Source organism: Diadema antillarum, unplaced genomic scaffold (genome assembly GCF_040938485.1).
Source record: "Diadema antillarum isolate AM-2024a unplaced genomic scaffold, OU_Dant_1.0 seq00001430_RagTag, whole genome shotgun sequence".
NCBI classification, from domain to species: domain Eukaryota; kingdom Metazoa; phylum Echinodermata; class Echinoidea; order Diadematoida; family Diadematidae; genus Diadema; species Diadema antillarum.
In genome coordinates this window covers 122501-145789 of record NW_027272181.1, presented here as the reverse complement: position 1 = coordinate 145789, position 23289 = coordinate 122501, and the positions used below count along the sequence as shown (strand labels likewise).

General features: G+C 37.9%; 1 protein-coding gene across 1 annotated transcript; it reads right to left on the bottom strand.

The window, feature by feature from the left end:
- Positions 1-6599: 6599 nt before the first annotated feature.
- LOC139709381 (uncharacterized) lies at positions 6600-19626 on the bottom strand. Its single transcript, XM_071621342.1, has 3 exons — positions 19506-19626; positions 11529-12192; positions 6600-10995 (listed from the first exon to the last, which is right to left on the bottom strand). Exons 2-3 carry the CDS (start codon positions 12036-12038, stop codon positions 8257-8259), a joined length of 3249 nt encoding a protein of 1082 aa, XP_071477443.1. The 5' UTR covers positions 12039-12192; positions 19506-19626; the 3' UTR covers positions 6600-8256.
- Positions 19627-23289: the final 3663 nt, after the last annotated feature.

Here is a 23289-nt window from a genome sequence, read left to right as displayed (position 1 = left end):
GGGAGAGTTTACAAGTGTCAGGGGACAATGAAGTCATACTTTTACAATACATATGCCTGAAAAACAAAACCAGTTTAACTTTCTCTCTTTTTTTTTTGTCCCATATACATGTACTCTCATTTTTCTACAAAAAGCGACACACTATTGAGTTTGGCAAACACATACAAATCTTAAATTTAGAAACATGGTAGCTTTGGATCTTCAAGAAATAAAGCACACAAATTCTTCAGCTATGTATAAATAATAATAATAATAATAATAACAACATGAACAACAATAATAAGAGTAATAATAATAACAATGATAATAATAATAATAAAAAAATCCTAGCTCAGCTTAGAGAAAACAGAACTCAAACGTTTGTTCAAGCACTAGCATCTCAAACATTTGACGTACAAATTCCACAGGTTCGTTAAATGAGCAAATGAAAGCAGTGGAACTGTGTATATGTCTCAGGTACGGTTGAAAGAGCACTTGAACAAGCATCCTGTTTTTGTTTTGTTTTTTCACTACATGAGATGTCACATGATATTAACATATTTCCTTCACTTTAACCACCTGTTCATCATTGCAGTGGTAGCAGAGACAGAGACAATAAGAGACCCGGGGGTCTCGCGCTCACCTGAGTATCGCAAGTTCACCTTCCATGCATTCTTCCAAACTCTTACCTGAGAACATTGGAAACTTATGGCAGGGGCAGCTTTGGGATCTGGGGGCATGGTGTCCATTTCATATTCCATCACACTGGTAAAAATATCTGCCAAGTATATATTGTACTTTATAGAAGGTTGGACTATGCACTTTGGAAAAAACAAAGGAATATTGTATCTAAAGCTTTATAACTTTTGATTCTAGAGAAGAATATTATTGAATATTCCTTAATTTAGGAGGTTTGGGCCCCCTGAGGCACCAAGGAAAGAATGGGGCCCATTCAAACACTTTGAGATCCTATCCCCCTAGGAATGCTACTTGCCAAGTTTGGTGAAAATCCATTATGTTGTTTTCAGCAAGAAGATGAAAATGTACAATTTTATTTAGATCCGCATTTGGACCCCCCCCCCCCCCCCCCCGACTCCAAAGGGGGGGGGGGGGGGGGCAGCCCTGGATCTGCAATCAACAAACTTGGATCTAAAGTCATCAATGTACAAACTCATGGTATTAATTTTGCTTTATCACTTCTGGTTCTAGAGAAGAATTGTAAATATTCCTTAATGTTGGGGGGGGGGGGGGATTGGGCCCTCTAGGGGCCCCCAAGGGGAGCATCGTGCCCAGTTGAACAAATTGAGATGTTAACCCCCTGGCATGCTACCTGCAAAGTTTGGTGAACATTCATCAAAAGGTTTTCAAGGTGGATATGAACATGTACAATTTAAGTCCTCATTTGGATCCATCCCACCCCACTCCCCTGGGTCCCGGGGGGGGGGGGGGGGGGGGGGGGGGCACCCCTGAGTCTGCCTTGAACAAACTTGAAACAACAGTCATCAATATACTGACTCATTGTAGTAACTTAGCTCAATCACTTCTGGTTCTAGAGAAAATCTTTAAAGATTCCTTACTGGGAATGGGTTGGGCCCCCTGGGGGCCCCCAGGTGGGGCATGGTGCCCACTTGAAGAAAATGAGATTCTATCCCCCCCCCCCCCCCCCCAGGGATACTACCTGCTAAGTTGGATAAAAATTCATCATGGGGTTTTCAAGAAGAAGATGAAAATGTACAATTTAGGCCCTATTAGGACCCCTCCCCTGGGTCCTAAGGGGGGCACCCCTGATTCTGCCATGAACAAACTTGAAACTACAGTCATCAATGTACTAATTCATAGTATTAACTTAGCTCTATCACTTCTGGTTCTAGAGAAGAAGATTTTTTTTAAGATTCCTTAATTTGGGGGGGGGGGGTTGGGCCCCTCTGGGACCCCCAGGTGGGGCATGGTGCCCATTTGAACAAATTGAGATCATATCCCCTAGGGATGCTACCTGCCAAGTTTGGTGAAAATCGGTCATGGGGTTCTCAGGAAGAAGATGAAAATGTAAAAAGCTTACGCACGATGTACGACGCACACCGGACGCCGGACGAAGAGCAATCCCAATAGCTCACTAGGGCCTTCGGCTCAGGTGGGTTAATAATGGAACAAGGGAGGCCAAACAAGTTTCAGTCCTCCTGTGCCAGCTTTCAATGCCACAAAACTGTATACTTTGTTTTAGCTTTTATACTGAAATAAAAACCTGACAAAATGAGAGTCTGAACGACATGGACCGATGGCAGCACCACTGTAAACATGTGTATGAAATGTGCCTATTTACCCTATAACAGGCAACAAGCAAAGATGAACGCCGAGGCATGTACAGATACAGATAATGATAGGCAGAAAGATAGACAGTATAAGGGAGAATAGCACTAAAGCTTTCTCAGTTTTGCTGATGAGGGGTACAAATTTTGCTAACAAGAGGTGAAAGTTCTTGAATTCTCTGTCATTCCTGCAAATAGCGAATACGGCATCTCCATATTTAGCCCTGCTGTAGCTGATGTAATTGCGAGCACCTATACAGGCAGCATTGTAAAAGCACAATATGGGAAACAATTATCCATATCATCACAGAAGCTATTGTTAATGTCTTCACGACTGCAGCCATCTCTTTGCCACAGGTGAATCACATGAATCATGATTTTAAAGGTCCTGTTTACCTTTGGGAACAGTGATTTTAAAAATGTTCAAGATATCACATTTCATGCATATGTGTAGGTCTGTTGTATCACAAAACATCCTACCATATAAAATTATTGCAATAAAGCCTAAAATATAAGGGGTTACACGTATCAGTATTTTTCTAATCAAACCATAACTGTAGACAGTTTAGTCTGGCAATATTTTTATTATAACTATTGTTCGCATTTTGTCTACTTAACAATACCTAACACTAATTATACTGATTCAGTGTTTGTTTCTATCCCAAACTCACATTTTGGAACTATTTTAAAGCACTAATGCTGAGTTTTTGTTTCATCTGCAAATGGTAAATTATGCCTTTCAGTTGTAATGCACATGTTCTCATGGAGACCACCACTGTGCTGTATAAATATTGGCATTACAAGCCTGCTACTGCTAGTGCAGTGTGTCAGAGAGTGAATGTATTATGATTCCTAAAACTTTCCATAGTGTATAAAGCAGATGGAGTGGGGTTTTTTTACGATAACACCATGTGGTATTAGTCCTTATAGTTAAAACATTGTTAAGGAAGATGAGTCTGTGGAAAATGCAGGAAGGGTGATATTCTTTTGCTGAAAAAAAATTGCTGATAAAAATGAGTTCTGGAAAGAACTGTAAAGAGATGAGTGGTGAAAGAGGATAGATGGGTGAAAAGTTGAAAAACTGTGGTATACTTTTGTTGGAAAGTAGTTATAAGCAGGATGAATAAAGTAAAGGGAGGGAGAAAGATTTTGTAGTATTGTGTCAGAGAATTCTGAATAACTCTCTGCTACCCCTATATCCATTTCTCTCTCCTGCCTAACCTCCTTCATTATACTAGTTCTGCTTGGAAGTGATGATTGGCAACCACAGAATAACCCCATCTTTCTATCTGAATGAAATACAAATAAATGGGACCCTCATTACATTCAAATGACATATAGAATGCATTAATCACCAAGTTGTGAAATTTTAAGACAAAAGCGTGAGAGACAGTTATACAAAAAACAGGAGGAATTATTATATTTTCTGATTTCTAACTGGGCAGCACTCTGAGTCCTATATTTGGGACATTCTCGACACATATTGATTGCCCTTAAATATGTCGATATGTGTATGTAAAGACGTTTGCAAAAGAGAGCCACAAATCTGTTGGGAGGGTGTGTCAATCAAAGAAAGTGACCTTTCATGCCATTTGTTTGGATAGGTCAGAGTTAAAAATTTCACAGATTGTTAATTCGCGCGTAGCACCCTACTTGCAAAATTGTGAAAATAAAAACTTCGTGAAATATATGCTGCATACAATAAACTGTCCACACTGACACTTGTTGAAAATACTCACAAAAGGGCAGATAGCCATACATTCTGAGAAACAAAACCTAGAAGAACTTCATATTAGGACTAATACAAATGATCTGCATAAAGTAACACAGAGCAATTTTGAAGAGGGGCAAGAAACATGCGAGCAAATATGCATGGAATGACAGATTGGTCCTTCGAGGGAGAATCTTGGCATATACTATTAAACAAAACAAAAAAGCTCTGACACAAGACATTCCAGATATTTGAACACAAGCTGCAGTTTTCAGGCACATAAACAAATACAAACACAGGAAACTGGATGCTAATGTCAGTAATGAGAAGCGTTTCTCACTTACATCAAGCAAATCTGGTCGGTCTGCTGAAGGTCCTGTGCAGTTACAATATCACTACACAGCACAATCCAGAATAACAGCAAAAACCATGCTGTATTTGATATATAAAGAACAGGGCTTCTTCTCTTTTCACATCAGAAGTACAGTCAATCTTGTTTAAGTTGAATCTATTTGGATTGAAGAAATAGGTTTGACTTAGAGAAAATTCGACTTATGAGGGGTTAAAATCAACAGAATATACAGCAAAGAGGACTTGGAAAGACCTTCGACTTAGGCGATTATTTGACTTATGCGAGGTCGACATAAGCAAGGTTGACTGTACTTTGATATTTCCGCTGACTCTTTATCCATTCGATGGGCTCTTGACAAAGATTAAATTACTTTGTACAACAACAACAACAGGGATATAGTATCATTTTGGTACCTGTGCACTGTCTTAAATCCAAGACTGACAATAATTTCACTTCCAGGAGACAGAAGCACACATATAAATCTATAGTGAGTGGCAAGCTTCAAATACAATGCAAGAAATATATTCAGCATGTTTGCATCTAAACACCTTGTTCTTTCCTCTCTTTCAGGGAACATCAAAGCCACTTTTTAAAACCAGTACATTATCGGTGAGAATGCACAGCTAGCAAATCATCTTTTTCCTTACCTATATACTTGGAAACCAAATTTCCGTACACTGCTGAATACATGTACTTTGGCTTCCTTCAAATTATAGGCAGAAAATGAGGACTGCCTCTAATTATGTTTCAGATCCATTGCTTATTGCATGCAATGCTTCACAGTTAAATGTGTATTTCGTTTTTCTTTTCAATTTAAGTTTTTTTTTTTCTTAGTCTCCATAAATTCTCATTAATTCTCATTGCACCTATACTAACATTTCATGAAGAACTTGAGTTAACTTGCACAAGACTGGGCAGTCAATAAATCTTACAAGGGCAGTATCAACTTTATGTAGTTTACCTTGATTGGGGGAACGACAATTCAAGTTGTTTGGCTACAGTCCCTTTAAGGGCCAGTTTGTTTGTTGAAACAATAATTTCCAGCATTCAATATTATTTCCTGTCACCTGGCACACCCCTCTCTGACAAACAACAACAACAAATATACACTGTATAATTTTAAAAATGCATGAATAATCTGTTAAAAAAAAAGGAATCGGAGAACCTTCTTATCGTGAAAATGATAGACAGAATCAGAATCATGGACAGGTCATGTCAGCCAAGTAGAAAGCATTGGAGAAGAAAATGCATGTTTTAAGAAAGGGACTAAATGACCATGCTCCCCATGGTCAATACATTTTGCATAAACAGACAGTACTTAGTGTCAGCACTACCATAAGCAGATATTGGCCCCACAGTAGAAGCGATGACTTGCATTGACCTTCAGCATGTAAGATAACAAAAATAATAATAACAATAACAACAACAACAATAATAATAATAACAATAATAATAATAATAATAATAATAATAATAATAATAATAATAATAACAATAATAATAATACAATATTCTATGAGTGTCCTCATGCAGTGAAGTGTGTTAATAATTTACTTGTGGTCCTCTGCATCTGTAGCCATATCACAGATATCGTTACATTTCTTTCTTTCTTGTTTTTTTCATTACATGATATTTCCTGCAATGTTTTCCAGCTGAGATCGTGCAGCACAATTACATATGCATGACAAATCAGAGTATGAAGAATGGTGACTATGACATCATTAGAAATCTATCATTACAAGGGTTCGACACTTAATCATGTTTACACTTGCCTACACTAATTACACTGTTAATTAATACTGATTATAAGAGACTCAAACATATAAGTGCTTTAGGATAATTTTCTAAGCAGTGTTTTTACAGATTCTGGAATCAAACAAGGATTTAGAAACATACAAATTACTGATTAAAATTTGAAAGACAACAAAATATATGAATGACATGATTATTCTTTCAAATGTGTTAGGCTAACCTCACATCAACCTCAGGTAACTAGAGTTCTATTTTCCAATCATTCTTCACAATTTTACAAATGTTTTGTGAATTAGCATAAAATGTACAGCTCAATTCAGTGCCATTATTCCCCCAAAATGAGCTGTAAAAATATGAGTGATGATCTATATACATATACATATCATACATTGTATATCACTGTAAAACTTTCTATACTATAGCAGAATGAATATTGATAGTATATGAAGGAAAAACTGTAATATTCATTAAGATAATAAATAAATTATTTCAGCTTATTTATCACGTCACTTGGGAGAAATAAAAACTCTACCAAATGAAAAATCTACCGAATCTACCCGAATGAACCTTTCCTACGATCCTGAATTTTTCATGGTTGGGCTACCTGATTGAAAGAGAAATACATAAGAAGCTTTAAACACAAGTGACTGTTGCCACAAATAGCAGCCATGCACATTTGGGTACCTCTACGTAGCTAAATACTGTCCAGGTAACCGTGCACATTTCCAATCAGCCCTTGAGCACAGAGGTTCATACATGCTATATCACAAGTTAAAACACAGAAGCTAAGTATTGAAGGGAAATGAGCTAAGTATCAATGGAAACAACCTACCCTACATCAATTTTCATCAAGATGTGCTATCAGACTGCTTTGGGTATGCTAAAAGGTTACTGGTGCGCATGAGATAAATAGCATCAGATACCCTAAGCAATGCTGAAAATCACATTCAAATTTCTAAATGGGAGGGGGAACCATTCAATTGAAATGCATGTGAGTATAATTTGACACTCTGATCTTTTTCACACATTAATATCAAAACAATAATATGCATAGAAGGGCCTTCAAGAAAAATCACAAAAACTAAAGCCTTGTCATTAATTACCCTCTTACAAAACCATAGACACTATTACTTCTGGCTCCTTTTATCAATTTTTTCATCTCCATGCTAAATATTGAAATTTACTTTCTTCAATGTAACTGTCAGTTGCTATCATACGAAACAGAAGTTCATTACGAGGTAGATTAAATGGGATTCATTCAGAAAACTTAAAAAAAAAAGGTTACTCATAATCTGACGGAGAGTTTGCTTTTGTTGTTTTGGGGATATAGTTAAAATATCTCAAACCCTAATCTCTAGGCTTAACCACATTGTGGAACCTAAAAAAAACACAAAACAAAACAGAAAAGACAAGATCAAACACAAATACAATTAATAATACATACTTAGGATGACTGGAATCTCAAAGAATGTACAAGCCCAATGATGTCACTACAGATTACAAAACATATGTGATTGGTATGACATTCATTTTGAGAGGCAAGGACTATCTATGCAACATTTCACATCCCATGCATAGTGCCATGCAGGATCGCTTCGGAGTTTGCTATGGCTTTCGAACAGGTTTGCCCGACTTGGCACTACACAAAGTTATGCAATTATCAACAATAGAACTATTGAACTGCCGAGTTTAATGTGTCAAGTAAATAATCCTTCAATCTTAATGCAGAATGGAGTTTGCTGTTTGGAAATATGACAGTGTTTACAAGATGTTCATCAGTATCTGTCACTTCATGAAATAATTACAGCTGTATCATGCAAGTCATGAAATGTTATCATGAAACAGGTGACTTATAAAATACAACTCTTTCAGCTAAACTCTGAGGTCCGCACAGTGAATTCTACAATAATTGAAAGATTTCGTATGTTTCTCTCCTCTGCAATGGATGTGATATCCATTACACGATTGCAGACAATTTGAAATATATTTCCTTCTATTCAAATGCTTATTAAACATAAAATGGATCAGCATACAACCATGTAATCAAAGTATGTCATGTCATAGAGCTATTATTTTGTGATTTCTTTCACATTAGCAAATCTGACTACCCATATCACAATTTATGCGTGACGCTGATATTTTTGTTTTGTTATGTTTCACATGGGCATACCCATATTCTGGTGCAGAATCATGGTGGCATTATCTGGTGGGGCAATACCCTCACTCTGCTCTATCTTGAATCTCTCTACATGAAAATTTGGCCTCGGGTAAATTCCCCGCCCATGGCTGTCAATATAGGCTTCATGATTGGCTAGGGGCCGTCGTGCCCCATACATTTCCAGGTTCCCCACCCTGTCGTGATCCGGATAGCTCTGATGTGGTGGTGGCGGTGGTGGTGGTGCATGATCTCGCCCACCATAAGTCTGTGGGTTGCTGGGTTGCTCATGCTCCGGATATCTCTGAGGCGCATGGACAGGCTCACGGGGTGCAAAGTTTTCTGGTATTGCAGTCCTGTCATGGTCACCATAACTCGGCTGGCGTGGATATTCTCGGTGCACAAAGTTATCCGGGGCAGTGCCGGGTTCCTGGTCCCCGTACCTTTGAGGAGGTGGGTGCTCACGATTTACAAACTCCTGGGGATTATGAGAGTCTGTCTGGTCTCGGTAATGCTGCTGGGGGACTGAGTGTGGAGAGGGTTCCTCAAAGGCGTGCCGCGTGGTTGTTGGCTGAGGTGGTGGAGGATCAACATAAGTTGGTGGATTGGTGGCATGTGGGGGCACTTCCAGGGGTCGAGGCTGCTGGCTTGTCGTCAAAGGGGTACTTGGGAGTTGACCAGCAGTATGCTGGCTGCCGGTGTGCTGGGTGCTAGCTTGTGGGTTGCTAGTATGTTGGTTGCTGGTAAGTTGGCCACTGGCATGCTGACCAGTGGTGTGTTGAGAACCACCATGAGGATTACCAACATGCTGATCCTCATAAGTCTTTTGATTACTGGCATGCTGGCCTGGTTCTTCATAGCTCTGCTGGCTCGCGGCATGCTGGCTCGCGGCATGCTGGCTCGCGGCATGCTGGCTTGTGGCATGCTGGCTTGTGGAATGCTGGCTCGCCGCATGTTGGCCAACTTCAAAGCTTTGTTGGGGTGTAGCTGTTTCACGCTCTGTGTAACTTTCACGCTCATCACTCGCATCTTGACTCACCTCATTATCCCCTTCTCCTGGTCCTTCACCACTGTCATCCAGCTCTTCCCTCCCATCCCCATCATCTTGCTGACTAGTATCTCCCGTCTCCTCATTATCATGCTCATCCCTCTCCCCATCCGACTGCATGTCGGCATCTAGGCCATGCTTCTTCTTTACATGTCTCTTCAGATTGCCCTTGTTGTTGTACTTGCTCCCACATATTTTGCACTTAAAGGGCTTGTTACCGAAGTGGAGATACACATGGCTGTCCAGGTTGACCTTACGACTGAAGCGCTTGCCGCATATGTTGCAGCTGAAGGGCTTTTCATCCTTATGGATCACCATGTGGTTGCTCAGTGTCTGCTTCTGAGTGAAGGACTTATCACAGACCTGGCACTTGAACTGCCGATTGTTAACATGCAGTTTGGTGTGCCGAAGCATGTTGGCCTTGAGGGCGAATGCTCGTCCACATATTGGACAGTTGAAGGGCTTTAGGCCACTATGGATGAGCTGATGCTGCTTCAAGTGGTGCTCCTTGAAGAATTGGTGTCCACACTCAGTGCACACAAAGGGTCTCACATCCCTGTGTCTTGCAATGTGATCGCGTAGCTCAAACGGGAATGCAAATTGCCTGCCACATTCTTGGCAAGTCAGTTCGGGCTTCAAGGGTGCACCTTTCCTCTTGGGCGACTTCCTATTTTGGGGCCCCCTCTGCTGCATGAAGCGCTGATTACGGGTCCGAGCGGGTTGAAATCGGAGCGTTTCCATGGCGTCAGGTTGTAGGACAGCAGCTTTGCCAGCGTCAGGGTGTACAAGCTCTGGCTGGAACAACTCTGCAGGGAGAAGACCGTCATCCTGTGAGGACTGCATCGCTGCATGGTCTGCACCCCTTGGAGACTGTGAAGGGCCTACAGCTGGATCATACTGTTGTCTACTCTGATCTCCTGCTTGTGACATGTGATCCTGTCTCGGAGGCATCACGTTGCCTCTTGTCTGCATGCCATCTTGCCGAGGTGATGCACGATCACTCCTTGTGGAATTGCGGTCACGCCTCTGATACATCTGCTCGTCACCAGGCTGCTGCTCGTTCCGTGGTGAAAGTCTTTCACTCCGAGGAGACATCTGGTTTTGTCTGGGTGGAGTGCGATCACTCCTTGGTGACATGTGGTTGTGTCCACTTGGCATGTGTTCATTTGGTGCCATCATGTGATCACCTGCTCCCGTCATGTGATCAGGTGACATGGGCAGGTGTTCCCCCGATGGCCGTCTGTTCAGATGTCCCGCAGGCATGTTAGGGTATGGCAAGTTGGGCCCTTGGTTTTTAGCGTCTCGCATGCGGCGTTTTGTTGCTGGCAGGAAAGGTTGTCTATCATACATGTTTGGATGCTTCCCTTGCCTCGCCCCTTGGGGAGGACCCACCATTGGCCCCTGGGGTTGCATCATTGCGTGCATTCCTGGCAGCGGATTATAGTTCTGCATGTTTTCTCTGTCATGGGATGGGCTCCTGCTGACTTTTTTTGGTGGGCCACTGCGTTTCCGGTGCACCTTCTTGTGGTGGAACTGGAGCTCAGATGGAAAGGCAAACTTTCTACCACACAGCTCACAGGTACAGGCCACATTGATGTTGTGGGTCACCATGTGACGCTTGAGATGTACTCGTTGGTTAAAGCCCCGCCCACAGATAGGACACACATGCTTGCGTCTCCCAGTGTGGATTACCTGCACCAAAAGGAGAATAATCAAAACAATCATGTACGCTGAATACAACAGGAGAATTCCTTGAAGGAAAAATGTTAAATTACTTTGAAAAAAGTAAGGAACAAAGAAAATCACCTGTTTCTTTAGAAACTTAATAAAATTATCAAAACGTGTAAAGTGAATGTGCTTCAGTTTCTGAAATTATCTAATAGTCATTAATTCAGAGTAAAGCCATAAATAGTCAAAAATGCAAACAGTCATACAATCACATAGCCCACTTGATTAAAAAAAAGAAGAGGAAGCATCTACCCAGATACAGATGTGCAAGATGCCAACTTCACAGGGAACAATAGCACCATCTTTTTGTTTTCTTAACATCAAAATGAATTTGATCTTGGTAGAAAACTGTTTACAATACTCCATTTTAGATTACTTTATTGTACAAACCACATTCAAAACTGAAAGACACAGACGAAAGATCATACATTTTGTCATTCTTTTTTACGTGGTCTGCCATATTCATATCATCCAGATGGGCATATCTCATTACTCACTCTGTGGGTGTTAAGATGAGCAACCTGCTTGAAACTCTTTCCACAAGCCATGCACATGTGAGGTTTGATGCCACAGTGGTCCAGCAAGTGAGCGATGAGGTTGCTCTTGCTGGTGTAACTCTTGGGGCACTGGTTGCACATCCACTGCCAGTTGCCACGCACCAGGATGGGGTTACTGCTCCTGGTGTCAAAAAGATTGGGCGGGGGTGCATCCTCTTCATCGTCCCCTTCTGTCTCTTCATAGGTGATCACGTTGCTCTCCTCGGCTGTTCCATCAGGGATGTGGTTCGTATCTCCCGTGGTTGAACTGGCTCCAATGCTGGCGTTGGGATCAGGCTCCCCCTGGTTGGGGAAGGCAGGCTGGGGTGGGGTGGGTAACTTATCGTCCGGATTAGCCACTGGTGGGGCAAGCTGATCGGCAGGAAGCATGAAGCCGTTCTCTCGAGGGTTCATGCCCTGATTGTACTCAGCACTCTGGCCCATTGCTGCCTCAACTGCTTTAAAATCCATGACGGCACTGGGTGAATTACCAAGTTGTTGTTACCAATGGCGATGTTGCTGTCTTTGGTAGTGTGCTCGTACACAGGAATTGCCTGTGGTAGCTGTCAGCTTGAAGACAGTTGACTAGTTGTAGTCTGTTGGTTGCATCATCTTGTTTTGGAACCTGTGAAGATAATAGTAGTCTGCTACTTTCAAACATAAGTTGTTGCAAATGATTTTGTCATGTATACACAACAATCAATCTATCAAAGATAGTTGAAAGGGAATGCATTATTGCATCATGTGCAAATAAACAGGACAAGTACACACTGAAAAATATTAATGGTAATAATAGTAATAACAATGACAATCACTAAGTAGGCACTGCATTATAATTCCCAAACAGAGCCATAATGCAAAACCCAAAAATCTACATGCATGCATATTATGCATTTCTAACAGATGTTTGACAATTGTTGTGAGCAAATTTATAATGCTCTGATTGAATAGACATGTGTAATTTATCATGTACATGTTGCAGATATTTTGACTACACAAGTGCAGAGCAACTTGAACTGAGTACAATGTTATCACAGTTACATGTACATGTATCACTTTTGGTACAATAAAATACTTTCTGTTGAAGATATCCAATGATGAAAGAATGACCTATGTCTTAAAAAAAAAAAGTGTGAAGTTTATATCGCTATGTAGGCCTACAGTGTACCATGTCCACTGTAGGCCCTACATATACAGCTGTATGTGCACCTGTTGTGTAAATGTAAAGTGTGTGACTACCATGTAGGAGCACTCTGGAAAAGTATATATTTATATCACTGTTTGCAGTATTCTAGGCCACACTTGACGATCAAGCACACTTATACATTCAGTGTTACAAAAAAAAAAAAATCCTCATAATCATAATTTAATATAGACAGGATTACACATATCAGGTTTAAACACAACTTTTAAATCACAGTAAATTAGAAAAACACATAAACAAACAGAGGATGAACTCATCTTTACATGAAGGTGGTTCATCTGTGAAATATGCACATTGGGGTCTCATTTCCACCGTCCCTCTTTTGTTTGATTTCTTAGAGTAAACAAAGTCAACAATACAGTGTATGTTGTTTCATTTTTTCCATTTGAGAAGATGGCTGGATAGCCCATATTCAGCTGCAACTATATAATGGTCTTCCACGGGGTCTACATGTAGTTGGATGTGAGGTGGGACCACCTCAGGAGGTTATGGACCATATGTATGCTCTTTGAGATGGATGAATGAGTGTTTACATTGTAGGAGGTGCACAGCATATATGCACAAACACACAAAATAATAACGAAATTACAAATTACTGTGAGGATGCTTAAACCAGCCTACATCGTATCTTATCTACTGAATGAGAGTAACAAACATTCATATTATGCAGATCTTTCACTTTTATCCTATCTCATCTTCCACAGATCCATTTTCTGCAAGGTGCCTTGCATACATATAGGCCTACTCATTGTCAATGTTTGTTGCATGAACATACATTTTACATCTATTAAAACGTAAACATTAAAGGCTTCAAAAATTTACAGTATGTCAAACAGTTTGTGCTAACTGCATGCATGTCTTCACCAATGCAGATGGCCTGGTTTCTTTACATGCTTGTAGGTTTGGGTTGCCCAACATAAAAAGGGCACACACATCTAATGTATCTTAATAGCAATAAAGGTGTAACGTGCTAAAAACATATAGTAGACTACTAGGTCTACTGCATGTATAACCAGCCATGTGAGTAGAATCTTTCTAGTTCTACTGTCTGTCATAATGAAAATTAAAATCATGGTCTCTGCTTCCAAATTGATAACCAAAGCCTTATTTGATGCGTGCTGGGGGTCTGACTTTCAGGATCATACTGAGGGAATACATGGGAGAGTTTTATAATCTAGTCTATCTTGCTAAATACAATGATCTCCTAGACACCTGCCCAAACCATTAAAATCAAATTCAGATGAATCTAGGATTTAAAGAATCTCTCTAGGGTCTGCTGATGTGTAATGGTTTAATAGTTTTGAATTAACCCATTACAGTTTGACCTTTAACATACCTTGGATAACATACCTTGGAAGTGGGTGTAAAGTTTTTACCAAACTTATTTGCCCCTCGGTGTCGCCGTAACATGACATTAATAGCTTTTTGGTAGGCGCTGTGCAAAAATTGTATTGCATGGACAATACAATATATCTTCGGGGTTGTATTTGTTCTTATTTTGATTCCAGAACCTGACAAGAAGTTCCCACTTAACACCACAAAATGCATGTTTTAACATTAAAATTCTCCTTACGTAATTAATCATATCTAGAAAGCATAGGGGCCATTCTCTGCTAAAGCGTTCAAAAACTTAAAATATGTGTCGCCAACGTTCCCACGATTATTTCCATTGCCAAAGGCCTGGTTTGAATTGCCCAAATTGTCTATGTAACACTTGAGGGTTTGAGGAGAAAAGTAAAAAAAAAATATTGTTGTCGCTTGCGTAAATTTTGAAAAATCCACTGGTAAAGTTGGAGAAGTATCCCAAAACCCAATGTCGCCGCAATCATGTACTTTTTGTATTATGCTAAAAAATTATATAAAATGAGCTTGAACCCAACATGATATTGGTAAATATAATTAACGTCTGATATATTTATGCATAAACAAGCCAAAATTTGAAATTTGAAAATTTGAAATCCCTCCGGAGCTCACTGAAGGTGTGTCGCCAAAATTCATGTCAGATACGTTACCAAAACATTTTAATTGATAAATTAGTGAAAATAGCAGACGTGAGATACGACAATACATGTTTAATATCAGAAGGGTATACTTTATCAAATACAGTTAAGTTTGATTTTCTGTTTCTAAATTTCGGTTTTCAAAGTCAGACCATTATCTCCGAAAACGCATTTTCCACATTTTTTTCGCAACAGATACGTTACCTATAAATCACGACCTCCTACAAAAGTGTTTGATGTAATATTGTTTAATTGTACATTGATTAAGACCTTTTGAGATTATACATCATCACAAAAAATGATTACCCATTCTTTGCAAATGTTTAACAGTTATCGCGCTTTGAAAAAACGTGCGATCAGATACGTTACGTCAGATACGTTACGTCAGATACGTTACTGAAATATGCGCACTCTGTGAGCGTAATTCTCCGCTCATGATTACGAAAATTTAGCAAAGAGACCGTCTCGTTTATCATGTGCTGCAGTCACTTTTTTCATGGCTACCCTGTGTGGAGCGCTCGGTAGTCGTTTCGACGGAGCATTTACAGTAAATTTTCATCGTTCTTCGCAAGACATCTCGTAAATGCGTTTGTCAAAATAATCTTAAGATAATAACGGTACATTTGGCATGTTTATGATATCAATAGTTTACGTTCAATGCTAATTTAGTACAAGTGCACCACCTATGCTATACATTTATCCAGTTGTCAGTAACTCGATCATGAATCTAACATTGTGTGTTGTGCCACAAAAAGCTGGTAACGTATCTGACAGGTGCGGTAACGTGTCTGTCGGTTAGGATCTGGTGGTTTTTTAATAAGTTATTGTGCCAGTAGACGAATTATTTCTTCCCTAACTGCTTTGAAATGAAGCATAATGATACTTATAATTATCATTATTATTATTATCAGTAGTAGTAGTATTACTAGGTCTATCTTTAATAATACATTATTATTGGTCGACATCGCACCGAATTTAATACTGATCCACCCATCTCTGTCCTTCATATACATACATACATACATACATACATACAGTGTGTGCGTGTATGTTTGTATATCTTCTTTATATGCAGGTTCCTTGTTAAAGTAGAGCCCTGCATTTTCAGATATTTCACTTACCACTTTGCGCTCCTTCTCTTACCTTAAAATGTACAGTATATTTATGTTTACTTGCCACCTGTTTAGTCTCATTGTTTATATTTAGGTTAGATCTCATTAAGTTTTTGATTCCAGATTCTTTAATGTAGGCAGTATTCATCTTACATATAGGCTAGTTATGACTAGTTGATTCCTTTTTTACACTACTATGATGAACATAATTATTTTGATAATCATTTTCTTGGTTTCATTTCTTCTTCGGAAAATGGGGAAAACACGAGCACAAATACAAAAGGCCTATACAGGGAAAGGAAGAAATTAAATGACCCATCCTTCCTACAAAATGAAAGATATCGCCAGGCGAGATTATCGTAAACCTGTAGCAGATTTGTCAAACTCAGCTCAATTCAAAAGACGGGCATTAAACAGGATTCACACTCGAAAGTACAGGTATAGGCATATACATCATGATGATCATATTTTCATTTTTGCTTAAATTAATTGTTTGTTTAGAAGTAAAACAAAGGTCCATAACAACAAAATTATTTTATTCAATTTGATAATCTAATAAATAGAAATTACAAAATTTGCAACTATACAGTGAAAACCGTTTTCTGCATGGTGATAATACGTCATGAATAAATTAATAAACTTGTATGAATTAGAACTCAATAAATTAATATATAAATAAATGAATATATATATATATATATATACATATATATAAACTCATATAATATATAGGATATATGATGTGCTGTCATTACAGGGCAAAGAGAAAGAGTGCTACAGTACAAACAATAAGGCATTATTTCACATTTTCTTTAACCCATCAAGTACGTGCTGCACTGCAGTACATAGAAGTCATTTCCAATTTGCTCAAATAAATTGACAACCATTTGAAAATTGAAATCTCACTTTTTCTCATCCAAATTGGCACCTTTAATTTCCAGCAGCATGACCTTTGAAATATTTGACTTTGCGTAAAAAACTTTCAAATATCGCATTTTAAAGGGATCTTCTGTAAAATAAAGAATTCTATGTTGCAAATTGAATGTTGTAATATGAAAATTCTCTCCTTAAAACTCAAATTAAGTTTTCGACCTTGATGGGTTAACATGTGTAATTATGGATGTGGAATTATATTTACATGATTTTACATATATGGCAAATCGTGTAAAATGCTATTGTAAATATGTGTTAATTACATAACTTTATCATAAAAATTATACCTTAAGCGTATGTTAGGACATTGCTTGAAAATACTTAGACTGCCTGCTTGAATATCAATTGAATCTTCATGCGGGCACTGTTGAAATGTAGCCGACGAATATGCATTATACTATCATGCATCCTTCTTATGGAGATAGATCTCCTCAAATGTTAATATTGAATGCGTATCAAAAAGGGATTTTCTATGGTATGTGATCAGAACAGGCTACTAAAATGTGTCACCTTAGATATGAATAATGACGACAGCCACACAAATACTGCATTTTATCATTTATTTCACACAGGAATTACACAAGATACACTTACAATGATGTTTCGATTCTGCCAGGTGCCAGAGAAGTTTAGGCAGAAAATGGATAATTATCTTTTTGTCAGATACGTTACCATGACTTTTACCGTGAAAATAATATGTTAATGAAGAAGCATGTGAGTTCACTGATTCGCATATTCAGTCTTTTTACACTTTTGCAATGAGCGTAAGTAATACAAAACATGAAAAAGTCTGATGTGATTTACACGGATATACGACAAGTCACTATTGCAACAGATACGTTACCATGATAAGAAATTATCAAAAAACTTCCTTTGGTGATTCAGTCATTTACCAAAGTTTGTAACCATGCAAAATAATATAATTGTAACATTGTTTGAAATCTATTTGTGTGCCTTTACAATTTGAGTTCTTCACAACGCATGGTTAAGAATTTACGGAAATTTAACGATTAGATTATTGGATAAATGTACAGTTCTGATATACAGATACTCACAATTTACCTTTGAATTTTGATATATACCGTCAAATTTGATAGTAATTGAAGACAGAAAGTGTTACTCTTCCTGCTCTGAGCTCAAAATTCAAAAACAGATAGAGCACATTCATTAAAAGAGGTATCAATATCAATAACAGTTACGAAAAAGATGCAGAAACAGATACGTTACCATGGACATGTGGTCATTTGCGAGATTGTTGTTCCAAAAGTGTACAATAAAGCCTTTTGGAAGATGGTCAGTTTTGGTCGTGTTGGCCATCCATGTAGTTTAAACCAATTTAATCAAATATATTGGCATTTTTGTTACTGGCATGTCTAACTGAAATCAAGTGAAAAAAAAAGTTAGGATATATATACAAATTTTTGCGTGAACTCCTTATCAATGCAGCGAAAAGACAAATTATATAATGAGTTTGTCTTTATTCTTACTTTAAAAAGGCAATTCGTGTTGGTGTACAGGATCAGACGCCAATCTTGGGTGAAATTCGGTTTCAAATAGTCCGATATATTGATATAAACCTGTTTTATACCATGCTGTGACCTATCGGTAACGTATCTGTCATAGAGTTATATAGAGAAATGTATGCCCAACTTTGTGCCATTATACATTGTAAATGCGTTCCTTTGGGAATTTACTGTGTTTTGTTTCTTATCCAGCAAGTGTTGTTGTTTATATAAAGACAAGTTTTAAACGAATATTTCGTGGTTGATATTTGGGTTTTACTCTGACTGAAATTGAACACATTATGTGAGAATGGCCCATAGGTGTATATGAACAATTAAAAGCAGGTAATAATAATGGATTACTAGTAGTATTATTCTTTTATGTAGGCCTATAGTATTAGTATTGATCAGACTAAATGCTGTGTTCATTCAATATTCATCATGGTCATTTCTGCACAAACGCTAGTAAAATCTACTACTAAAGCAGAGTGGATCTACCTTCCATCGCAATCTAATAATAATAGAATAAAGAAAAACCTCTCAAAAAGATATATGAGCTGTGGAGTTCAACTTCAAAGGTAGAACCTCTAAATGTTAGACAGATTTTACTGCACTGTACAATTATATCTACATTCATCAAATGTTTCTATTGAACAGTCTACACACATTTTAAATGCTCTTGTCTTATAAAAGTCTTTAATACATGTAATAATGCATAGTACCGGTACAGAACTATTTATATCATAGAATAGAGTCTATCCAGAATTATGTCATCCAGCAGAACCTGATCCTGCTGTGTCTACAGGTAAATTTCACCTTACTTTCACAGCAACAGTTATAGTATTACTGCTTGCTAGAAATACGGTCGACTTGTAATCACCGCATCAGGCACTGTGTCAGCAAGTGAGAGACTTTGTTTATATTTCCGCTTCCATTCCTTTCTCTTCCTCTAGCGACGCTCTATCGTCTGCCGCATGCACGCAGTCTTACAACGGGTGCAGTGCAGTCAAACCCTGCGTGCAATATACACACGGCAAAGCAACGTCACTTGTTCAGGGATCGGATCCATCAGGGGCAATCGAGTGTGTTGAATGGTGGTAAGAAGCTCCTGAAGCCCAACGCTAGCTCTCCTAAAAATGTACAAAATAACCTTACCCTCTACAAATACACAAAGGACATTTTCCTACCTGAATTATCTGTGAGATCAGCAGGCTGGTGGGGGAAATGGATGTGAAATCGTTCTCCATAGGTCACGGAATTCATACTTTCTTCTTACCAGCATTTCTACTTGATCCTGTCAAATCCAAGGCTGGTTTACATTGTCACAATCTACATGCTAGATGGCGCTAGACTTACAGTAATGACGTGCTCAACAGAAGAAAAGGTGTTCTGCATTAGTATTGTCGCCAACTTGTAAGCAATAATCCTCTGAATGGTTCCATAACATTTGCTCAGTTCTTACATGCGACAATAATATTGCTCTCATGAGTGTTGTAGGCACGCTAAGCCAAACAGAAATTCCACCCACAAGCATAACCCTAACCCTAATCCTCACATCAAACTAAACCTAAAACTCTATTACAACCCTAACCCTAACCCTAATCCAACCCTAACCCTAAGTCCTTGGAGAAAATAAAACTTTGGAGCACTTGTCGCAAGAGTATATTAGGGATGTCGTGTCATCTCTCTGAACATAAAGGAAATTGCGTGAAATTCTATTTGAAACACATAATATACGAGAACAACCTTAACCGTAACCCTAACCGTAACCCTAATCCTAAGTCCTTGGAGAAAATAAAACTCCAGAGCGCTTGTCGCAGGAGTATAATATATCGTGTCATCTCTCTGAACATAAAAGAAATCGCATGAAATTTCATTTGAAATACATAATGTACGAGAAACTGTGTTACGTGTGGCTTTGCATGTAGTGAGTTGGGATTATGTTTGACTATTTGTAAAATGATTAGAAAGCTGCTTCTAGGATGCGAATAATTCCAAACGCAGATTATGAAAAGTTAGCCAAAAAATAAAAAAAAATCAAAAAAAAAATCTAGGAGAGGGTGTAGAGGAGATGAATGGAGATAGTATCCCTTCGACACCCCCTTCTCAATTTATCTGGTCATCTCCTTGATTATGAAAACAATTAAACATGATCAGGGCCGGCGCAACCGGGGGGTGGGGATTGGGTTCTAACCACTTGTCCCCCCCCCCCCCCCCCATTTGTTTTTTAAACCCCGGAAGTAGAAAATGTAGTAAAGCTCTTTTTTTTTTTTGGAGATAATTCCGTTGTCAGGGTTTTGTGGTTGACCAAATTGTTGGGGGAAAACCATACGGAGATCGATCACAGGATGATTACTCAAAAATAAAATGATATTCTGGTTCCGATGAGACGTTAAATTGCGCAAATATCCACTTTCGTGTGGGTGTTCTGTGTTTTACTGCAGACAACTCACTTCCCATATTTTGTGTCTACTTTGAAAGAGAGCCCCCCCCCAAAAAAAAATAAATAAATAAATTAAATAAAAATAAATAAATAAATAAAAATTACACGTGTAGAAGAAAAATGACAGATACACAAACAATTACAGTTTGAAAACTCACAGGCAATTCAATACGTTTTGTGAAAGGTCCCGGCAGATAGCGCACGCACTTGCGCGTATATTTCATAAAAGCGGAGTGCCATCCTTACGATGCTTTTGTTTTGTTTCATTAATTCCCGGTTTGTGTATTTCCAACATTTTCCGGTTTTTTGTATTTCTTTACAAGCTTACAGTCATGGGCTTGGAGATTGAGACGTACTCAGGAATAACATAATTTAATATTATCATCAGTACTGTTTGCAAGTGTTATTCAGTCGTTTTTGTTTTTTGTTTTTTGTTTTTGGAGGGGGGTCCATGGCGATGAGGTGTTTTTGTGTTTATTTTTCTGTCTCCCCATGCTGATACTTGTTTTGCATGAATCAATATTGCAGCTATATAGTCTAGTTATACAAGCCAACAGTAGAGTCCTACCACGGTTTGATCTGAGAGAGTGTATATAGCTTTTACTTGGGTAACTTGCCGGGGTAACTTGCAGAGTATAGATACACTGTATTGATATGCACCCTATATCACTGCATGTGTCAGGCCTTACGACAATGGACTTGCAGTTAAAGGTCCCCTCGAAAAATCTGCTCACAAATACACTCAGCAAAAAAAGAAAGTAAACACTTTTTCGAGGTCATATTTTTCATAGAAGATTTTTATGAAAATCAATGTATTATATACCATATTAAAGGTAATTTAATTGGCTATCAAGCTCATGGGTTGATTAAAAAGAAAACTTTACGCATGAGTGAGCACATTCTTTTTTGTCCTCCAAGGCACAAAATCAAAAAATGCAAAAATTGACATGTTCTCTTACTTTGCAAATGCACTTTACGATAACAATGACAACAAAAGACCAGTTTAACACAATGAGAGACATGAATGAAATAGGAAAAAATCAGTTTTGTTCTTTTTATCTCTTTATTACCTCTAAGAAAAACAAAGTGGGAAACTAAAGGGGAAAATAGGAATTTTCTGTCAAGTCAAACTTTAAATGACATATAGGGAATAAAAAGCATAAAGATGGTTAAATGAGCAGTATTTCTTTATTTATTTCTTTTAAACTAGTGATTTAAAATCCATGTGACAATTTCAAGAACCAAACATTATTAACAATTTCCTAATTTGAAAAAAAAAGCTCAAATTTGTAACATTTTTATTAATTGTTATATACTTCTTCTCTTATTTCATTTGAATTTAGATTTGACATAAGATGCTTTATTTTCCTCCATTGTTTTTAGCCTTTATTGCTCTTTTAGGCTTTAAAGATATCATAGAGATCAAAGGTTTGTTTTTGCAACTTAGTTCATGTTTCTTTTTGTGTGAAATTTGTTGTTTGTTCTTATTGATCTATGGAAGAGCACATACGCATGAATGACAACTTGTTCAGTTTTGCAATTCTTGCTTTTGTGCCCTGGAAGAGAAAAACAATGGTGTTTACTCATGCGTTAAGTTTACCTTTTTGTTGACCTACCAGGTTGATAGCCAATTAAATTACCTTCAATATGGTATATAATACATTAGCTTTCAGCCAAATATTCTATGACAAAAAGCGTTTACTTTCTTTTTTTGCTGAGTGTACACAAACACAAACTCACACATAATTATGTTCGTATAATTATATGCGCATACAGACGCGTACAGGTATCCCATCATACACACAAGAAAGTTATTGAATTTCGAATTTTCACATCAGGATCGTCTATAATTATGCAATCCATCGATGAATTATAAAACCTTTTCACATCCTCAGCTTTTAGTAAAGAGAGAGAGAGAAAAAAAGTTTCTTCTAAAACGCTCCATTAACCTCCCAGATGTCCCAACATCACTGTTTTGTTCTGGTAAGTTATCCCCAGTTTTAAAACTGTCAAAGTTTTGTCAGCAAATAATGCTTCGTTTCGTATCATATACTGATCCAAATAATTTATATTTCATTAGAATCCATTATAATTATGTTGCTTAATAACTTCCCTAAATTAGTTTTATTTGATGCTGCTGGTGCCAGTACTGAAATGAATATATTTTTTGTTTCTTCCTCTTCTTCGCTTATTAAAGAATAATGCAGATTATTTTATATGCCTACCCTTATTTCTCGCCTTTCACTTGTCTAATCTGTGGCATTTTGTTAAGCATTATTGCTGCATTAAAGGTTAATCTCTGGTTGTTGTTTTTTTTTTGGTTTTTTTTTTTACTGTTACTTGTACCATTTCAGTAAATGATTGTAAATATAACTTTGTTCTTTATTGACGATGTTACCATGTTATTCCCGATGCTCGCGCAGGGTAAATGATAATAATAACAATAATAATAATAATAATAATAATAATAATAATAATAATAATAATAATAATAATAATAATAATAGTGATAATAATAATAATGATAA

Bases quoted from the DNA above. Each gene is read 5' to 3' on its own strand.
- LOC139709381 (XM_071621342.1), bottom strand. From the start codon at position 12,038: ATGGATTTTAAAGCAGTTGAGGCAGCAATGGGCCAGAGTGCTGAGTAC. The intron at 10,996-11,528 runs GTGAGTAATGAG...CTTTTGGTGCAG, and splicing joins CTCATCTTAACACCCACAGA to GTAATCCACACTGGGAGACG.